This window comes from Condylura cristata, unplaced genomic scaffold, assembly GCF_000260355.1.
Source record: "Condylura cristata isolate star-nosed mole 26May11 unplaced genomic scaffold, ConCri1.0 scaffold00006, whole genome shotgun sequence".
NCBI classification, from domain to species: domain Eukaryota; kingdom Metazoa; phylum Chordata; class Mammalia; order Eulipotyphla; family Talpidae; genus Condylura; species Condylura cristata.
In genome coordinates, this window is record NW_004567107.1 from 31,212,771 (window position 1) to 31,221,067 (window position 8,297).

Below are 8,297 nucleotides of genomic sequence, written 5' to 3' on the forward strand. Positions count from 1 at the left end.
CCTACCCCCAAAATATCCAAAAGGGGGGGAGGAGGGAACCTAACCTCCATTTGATTAATATTAATTATGGAATACAATGGAAGTAGAAGTAATGTTAAATTTAAAAAGTTAGTTTTAAATCTTAATGAAAAACAAAAGAAACCCTCCTGCCCTCTCACTGCCTCAATGTGCTCTTTCTGGAGCTTTTATGCAGTCTTTAAACTTGTAATTTCTGCCATTTTCTAGCCCACTGTTCAGTCCCTCTAATTACTGCTGCCTAACATCCATGCGAGACAACTGTCAGCAAGCTTTTGATTGGTTTATTAATTGTTTTCAAGTGGAACACTGCCTTTCATAATAATTCACTTTCATTATTATAGAAGAGTTCAAAATCACATTTAATTCTGAAAAAAAGAAAAGTCACTGTGTAAGAACACAACTGACACATTTTTTGCTACATTCTCAAACACCTACTCCTGCATCTAACTCCTCCAACTCAAGCATATATAACCTAAGACAGAAGATGTGCAAGAAATTAGCAATGTTCAAAAAAAAGAAGTTTCTTAAGGGAAAGCCAGTCTAAACAGAACTTTAAAGAAATTGACTTTCTTTGTAAGCACTGTCCCCAAATAAATTTACTGCGCCCCAGAATTAAGTTCACTCAAAGCTGGAAAGTTATGCCAGTCATACATTACTTCAACTTCAATAAATCTCTTTTTACTCTCCAAATCCTCAGTTGCTTTCTGAAATAGTTCACTAAGAAGAACCAACCTAATTAACAACAGCTTCCTCGGCAACAGGGGCCTTGATTTCACTTATTTACACATTAACTGCAGCCTCCTTTTGGCCAATCCAGTCTATTCTCTGTACCATGCCGAGCCTTTTATCTGCCCTGGACAGCATTTTCTCTAGCAGATGAAGTAGATGCCGATTGATTTGCTGTCGAGCATGGTAAATTAATAGCAACAAATTGCTGAGGGCCCGTCTCGCTGCTCCACCATGCTTCGGCAGTTTTGCTTTATTTGCTCCATGATGGGCAGCAGTCGGCCTCTTCAAGTCAATTTCTTCTTAACAACCTGCAATACTTTTCAATGGTGAAAATAGAGCTGTTCCTTGTAAGTCAGAAATCAATATCCTATTGCCCTTAGAAAATGCTAAACAAGCAGTATTGGCAATCCACTTGGTACTAGAGGGTATCAGATATAATGCAAATCCATACCGCTTCCCTCCTTGTAGTTATTACAGTTTGCTAAAAGGTTCCTAACGTCATTTATCATCATTTACCATCGACCAGAAAGGCTATGATTATGATATCCTATCAGTTGGCAAGGCCCTTTCATTTCTATTCAATTAATATTTTAGCAGCACTCAAATCGTTGAGGCCCAAGCCTCACAATAAAATTTACATGGCTTGGACTGAAACAGTTTCTTAGTCCAATTTTTAAAAATCACTGCGTATATATACGCATACACATGCACACACACAGACATAAACATGTAACTGTGCAATCATTTCTTTTAGATTGTGCTGCAGGTTTCTTTCTGGCTTCTGGAGGTCAAATACTAAGCTAATTTTTTCTAAAAGCAATGAGACTTTCACATTACAGAATTTTTACTACGAGGATCACAAGATTGTCTCAAAACGTGGCAATGTTCACCTCTGTTCACAGTCCCTATAGCGTGAACTCACTCCCATAGCTATTGTTCCTAATCTGCATCCAATATTCACTTTTTAAAGTGGTAACTGCTGCTGTCAGATTAAATCAGGGAGGTCCTCTTTAATTACAGCTTTACAGGTGAAGGATGGGAACAAACAGCGTTTAGCAATGTTATCGACTGCATACATCACCCTATTCTGCCCACAGTCACTGACCCATTTAGAAGCCACACTGTATTTATAAAGAGGAGCAATCAGCAAAAAAAGTAACAACTAAGCTGTGGGCCAACTGTCCAATCTGAAACAAAAAACAAAAACCTCACACTTAACATAAACCTTCAGGGAGTAAAGATCTGTGTTCTTTCATTTTTAAAAAGCTCCATTATGAAGACATCATAATAAAACATGTGCCATTTCTAACTATGACCCATTTGTCATCTTCACTTTGAAGCTAAGACTTAAGACATCAATTCACATTATAGCCTACAACACCCGACTCTTAACTTTCTGGGTTTTTTCCCCCAAGCTTCATCTGCTCAGCTCTACTGATCCAACTAAGATTAGAAGAAATTAGATTCATATTTTATATTTTAATTCCATGTCATGTCACTGAGTTCCCTTTAAAAAAAAAAAAAAAAAACAAACTACTAATTCTACCAGACTAATGCTATTTACTCAGTTACCAAAATTTAAATTAATTATGTTCTCAAACATAATTGTTAAAAATTGGCAACATTATGCAGGCTTAATTAAGATTAAATCCAATTTACTAAATGTACTTTAATTGGTACTAATTACATTAGCTTTCATTTCAGAATGACAAATTCCCCATAGGTTTCACTTTATAGTTCTGTATCAGAATCAACACAGGGTGACTAAAGAAGAGCAACATACAGAAAAGGGAGGGACCAAAATACCGACGACCCCCACCCTGTTTGTCACTGCTCTGTGCTTTTATCCTTTCATCAATTTGCTAAGTCACAGAGTCATGACTCCATCACAGCCATCATTTTCTGTTCCAATGAAAAATTTCTCTAAAAATAAATACTCTGTGGCTGGCAGCAGCCAAAAAAGAAGAGGCGCATTAACCGAAAAATACACAAAGGTTTCAAATATCAGGGCCACCAATTACTAGGGTACTTCCTGGGACTCCAGGGACTCCTCCTCTTGAACCCTTCGAGACACAAATCTAATAAGTGAATAAGCCTAACCCGATCTTGAGAACTAGGCCCAATTATGCTGCAGGGCAACTTCCCTGCATTATTGCTGCTTTCCATTACAAGGGTATCCAGTGAGTGCATCTGGAAGAGAGGCCAAGAGGAACCAAGGCTGTCTGCCTAAGAAAACAAATAAAGACAGATATGCCTCTGTGCTTAAGGGGGGATAGAAAGAAAATATAATAAGTAGGTGGTTTGCAGGGCTGTCTGTATTTCATAATGTGATAAACTGCCTTCAGGATTCTTGATATGATTGAATTTAAAAGCAAGAGAAAAAAAGGGAAAATGTACTCCATTCTTAATTTTAAAAAGACAGCATTTGAGGCCAGCTGGACAAGAAGATGACAGAATTAGAGAGGTCTAAAAATGTGTAAAATTAAGGGATCTCACATAAGCCCACCAAAAAAATACAGTCAAATCTAAGCTTTTGCCTCTCAGAAATCTAAATGGTAGAAAGATCTAGAAATTAAGTGGTTACAGTAAACAAAATACAGAAAGAGAAATAAAGGGACATTAATCATTTAGACCAATCTTTAAAAGACATTAATTAATCTTGGGTGGTGGGGTGAAGACAAAAAAAAAAGACATGTACAAGATCCAGACCTAAAATGACATGTAATAAGTATAATTAACAAATACTATCTCTCATGTAATTTATTTTGTAAGGGGGAGCTAAGGAGAGTCCACCCATAAGCTTGATGGATTTTGTTTCAGCAGGAGATATTTACATTACTAATCTAAACAGAAATGCCTAAGCTGACAAAATAAAAACTTAATTTTAACATGCAGAAAGCTCTACTATAATGCTAATATTGACACAAACAAGTAGCATATGAAGCAAATGTATCTAAAATACAAAGTCCTCAGTGCATTTCCCCCCAACTTTCTGTTTTCAAGTCCAGCCTGTCCGACTGCTTTTATTGTCTGTCATCTTTTAAAGATCTACTACTATGAGTATGTGGCAATTATAACCAAAAAGAAATCCATAAATAGTGTAAGTCTAATAATACGTGGTCATTTCATATTTTTAAACTTAAAAGGTAGTAGTAATATTTACTATAAATTTGAGAGATGAAAGGCTTTACGTTTCCCTTGTCTTTTCCCAGTAAGTAAACAGACACACACATATTCTGAAATGGTTGATGATACCTGAAGCAGTTTCACTAGATCACTAAAAATAAATGCCTCCTAAAGGAATTATCGCTGCCAAACAACGGTTTATATATGTATGCTATATTTCTATCTAGGAAATTCAAACCAAACCATTTTATTCAATCTCCTATAAAAAGGATTATTTGAGTCATACCTCTCAAGGTTTCCTGACTAATCATTACCTTTCTTTTTTCTTTTTTTCATTTTGGCTGAACTAATAGCTAGATTACAAGACCCAGTATTGAACCTTATCAGATCCTCCTATCAGCTTCATTTACTGGACAAATTTTGGAAGTAACAATTACAGTTCCTGGTAAGACCCAACTAAGTAGCCTCTGGGGACTGGTAGGAGGATTTTACATCAATTTCTTTTGTAGCTCCACAGATTTAATTTTGATCCTCTCAGCTCACCTTCTATCCATTCTTGCACTCTGAGCCAACAAAGACTACATACACAATTTACAGTTTTAGTTTTTAGTGTTTTTCAAGAGAAGCTGTTTTATAAGACAAGTCTGTAATAACCAAAATACATAAATTAACTCTTTCATGAGGACAAGATGTATTTTAAAATTTAGCCAGTGTTTTTCAAACTCAAAGTGTATGAAGTTTAACATGCACTCAGTTTTAAATCACACTTTTAAATGATAAAAATTGTGCTAATAGGAAAAAAGATGGAGCGCCACACCTTGAAAAAAATAGCACTCATTCCAATATATTCTTTTAAAATACAGGTAGCAACAAGAATGTGCAGAATAAAACTGCAAAACATACCATTTTCTACCTAAAGTATATGCTATTAATGTCATTTAAGATGGTTATAAAGAAATAATAACTTACCTGCTTGTGCATTTCTATATTCAACCCATAGGACATCTCATAATACTGTCAAAAAAGGAAGAGCAATTAATTTTGTGTTCATCCATCTTCCTACCTTGTTCAAGATCCCACATACATTTAAAATAAATTAAAAAGCTTCACCCAAAGCAAAATTTCCACAGCACCTATCCTCCTAAATCAGGAGGAGCACTCTATTATCTTGAGACGATTAAACTAGAGCTACCTGAAGACACAGACTCTAAGAACTCAAAAAACTAAGAAAAATCAAGCTCAAACACAGCATCTTCTATGGTCTTTACTCATCATAAGCAGATTTAAGCCAAAAAGGTCCAATGAAAATGTGGTACCATACAAACTAATTGGTAGGCACAACAGGCAACTTAATGGCAAAACTTGTCTCCTATACCGTGATCTGTTGAACGAACTGTTCAAAAAGGTGAAGGGGACACTACTTCAAGAGTGTGATTTCTCAATTTTTAGGGTACTGCTCATGTTCATACATTCAAAGGAAAAAGGTCTTATAGGAAATGTATGTGTTACTCTGGAGTCTTTATGAGCAAGCATAAAAATATGCTTGGTAGTAATTCTGAAAAAAGTAGATTTGATTTTTTTTTTTGTACACCTAAAAAAGTATATATAACTGAGACTAGAAATTCTGGCAGAACAAATCAGTTACACTGGAGAGTATAACACTCCTCAAATCAACATAACACTATAAATACTGAAAACACACAAAATACCGGCAAATACACATGCACTAGTAACAAAGAGTGGGGAAACAACTGAAATGGTGTCTGGTGTCTTTTACCTATATCATTCTCTAAAAATAAATAAAACACAATAAAATCTTACAGAAAAAAAACTGATTAAAACTGTTTGGAACACAAGTAATAAAACAACAGAGAAATTCACCAGCAGAAACATTCTACTTATGACTCCAAACAAAATACAAATGAGCTATTTTTTTTTTCAAATCTGTAAAAACAAAGCACAGAAAATTATACCCCATGCAACTGAACTTTTTGAAAATTCAAATCAAGCTGGTTTTCAGAGGCAAGTTATAACATCCTGGAATTACAGGTTACTAATGGTCACATTCCCACAACCTCAAATACACTAGCAAGGCCACTGTGATCTGTCCTGCAGCCTCCAGCAAAGTGAATGTTTTCTTGCTTTTGGTATCCCAAATAGGCACTTAGAATCCGGAACAGTTTTCTTACCATGACATAATGCCGCTGCATCTCAGTCTTCTCACTGGCTAGTTTCTCACATTCCAGCTTTAGGCTATTCAAGACAGAAGAAAATCTAAGTATACATATCTTGTCTTACATCCTTCAAATGTAAATACACATTCCCTCCACTAAATCATCACCTACACAAAGCCAAATCAACTATCTTAAATGCCAGGCTCATTACTGAAGGAGAGAAAAGGGTGACTGGAACCAGCCTGGACTTGCCCTTTCAATAAAGGATCAAATGTGAGGGTTTTGTTTGTGTGTTAAAGAAAAAAAAATCCTGTAGCCACTTTAATACAAGAATCTCATCAAGAAATGACCATTCTCTAGCTTCACTTAATAATATAGAAACAAGGAAATAAACATCAAAAATGGCTAAGTGTCAAGCTCAAATAAATCCCCCAAACGTCACAAGCTTTTTTTTCTTTAATGTTTCAAGAAGAGATTAATGAAAATATGAATCAAGCATGTCTTATGAATGATGTCTTATTTTTTCCCTCCAAAACAGAGACAAGTTGAATACCACCACCAAGGGGCAAAGTGTAGATCAGGCTCAACGGTTTGTTTTGGCTCTTGCACTTATGAAATAAGAATTACATGTATTTAAGAAGCAGCAAAGAAAAATATTTCAAAAGCACTCCAAGTCCAATGCAACTGTCTCTAAATACCACAGCATTTTTTCAGCATAAAAGTCATGAAATCGTTCATTCGCGACTTCTAGGGCGCTCAGCTCTAGGTATTTCAGTGCAATGGCAGGGAGAAGTGATAAGAAATCAAGCCCGACTTAAATAAGGAACCCAGGAAGTCAAAAGGCCCCAGAATCTTCCCAACCTTCCATTCTCCTGGCCCCAATAAATCAATATCGAAAGTTTGGCCTCAGCGTTTTTCAAGTCTCCTCAGTTTCGATTGTTCTGTCTCCTTTTTCTTTTCTTTTTTTTTTTAATTTACAGAAGGGAGGAATACTTAATTTCTTTACACCTGCCCACGTGAAAAAGGCCTTGCTTGTCCTTTCTGGCCAGAGGGGAAAAAAAAAATACCACCTTTGTGGTTCCCCCCACAAAAGGAGGGGAAGAGGCGTGCTGGGGGGGAGGGGGCGACAAGAGCTAAGCAAACAGGAGGATCAGCTAAAGTCAATATCGTTACCTGTGGTATTGAGCCTGTAAAAACTGAAACTCTTCCTTAATCCGATCACAGGACTCGGAAATTGTAAATTTAAAGGGTTGAGCAGGCTGATGCGGTGCCTAAAGAACAACAATAAAATATTTAATTAGCCCACATCACTGGCGAGGCAAGGGGATGGAGAAAACAGACCACGCGGCACTCGCGGGGGGTGGGGGTGTCACAGCGCCAGCCCGCAAAGAGCGATTAAAACTCTACCCCCGCCCCCCACCCGGCCACAAGTCTGGCAAGGGCGGGTTTCGGGATGGCCGCAGGCCCCGGCGTCCTCCTCCCCGCCCTGAAGCCCCCTAGTCTGAGACCGCGCTCCCTTCCCCAGCCCACGACGGGCGCAGAGGGGTCGCCCCGCCGCGCCCACTCCCTCCCCACCCGGAATCGAAACTGGCCCGTCGGGGGGACTCGCGCCAAGGCCATGGCGTCCGGCGCGGTCAGGTCGGGGGAGGGGGTCGAAGCCGCCCCGCGCCGGGGCCGGCGAGCTGGTGGGTTCGCTCGCTCCTCCCCGGGTCCCCGCACTCCGAAGCCGCCGCCGGCCCAGCAGCGCCGCCGCCGAGGGCGCCCTCCCCACCCCGGCGCGGAGTCGCGCCTCCTTCACCGCTCGCACCCCCCCTCCCGGAGGAGTCGCGGCGCGGGGACGGCACACGGCTCCGCGCGCCTTCCAGGGGCTTCAAAGACAACAATAAGAAAATGGCTACAACTCAATTGCACCCCATCTCCGAGAGTGCCACCGCATCGAAGGAGGGGCGCGAGGGCAGGCGGCTCCCCGAGCGGGGCGCGAGGTCCGGCGGCCTCCACGCCCCTCCGGCCAAAAGCCACAACTCCGCGCGCAGGGGGCGACGCGGGGACTCCCCCGGCGCCCGGCCCGCCGGCGCCCCCGCCGCCCGCACTCACCGGGTGTCGGGTCTGCGGGTACATCTTGCTCAGGTCGCGAATCATCCAAACCGATTTAGTGGGCTGCGCTGGGCAGAAGCGCGCGGCTCATTGGCTTTAATGGCCCCGAGGAGGAGGCGGCGGCGGCGAGGCGGCCGGCCGGGTCCGAGGGGCGGC

The 8,297-nt window shown here is 40.4% G+C and overlaps 1 protein-coding gene across 4 annotated transcripts in view; it reads right to left on the minus strand.

Moving 5' to 3' along the window:
- Nucleotides 1–8,282, minus strand: part of TLE4 (transducin-like enhancer of split 4) — a 135,561-nt gene extending 127,279 nt beyond the window's left edge. For 3 of the 4 annotated variants that reach the window (XM_012721512.1, XM_004677549.2, XM_004677551.2), the window contains exons 1-4: nucleotides 8,142–8,282; nucleotides 7,221–7,318; nucleotides 6,063–6,126; nucleotides 4,843–4,887 (exon numbers count right to left, since the gene is read on the minus strand). In XM_012721512.1, coding sequence (XP_012576966.1) covers nucleotides 4,843–4,887; nucleotides 6,063–6,126; nucleotides 7,221–7,318; nucleotides 8,142–8,186 — 252 coding nt within the window. In that variant the 5' untranslated portion in view covers nucleotides 8,187–8,282. Of the gene's footprint in view, nucleotides 1–4,842; nucleotides 4,888–6,062; nucleotides 6,127–7,220; nucleotides 7,319–7,622; nucleotides 7,719–8,141 lie in introns of those variants that run through there. The other variant, XM_012721511.1, reaches the window with a different exon arrangement.
- Between the last annotated feature and the right edge of the window lie 15 nt (nucleotides 8,283–8,297).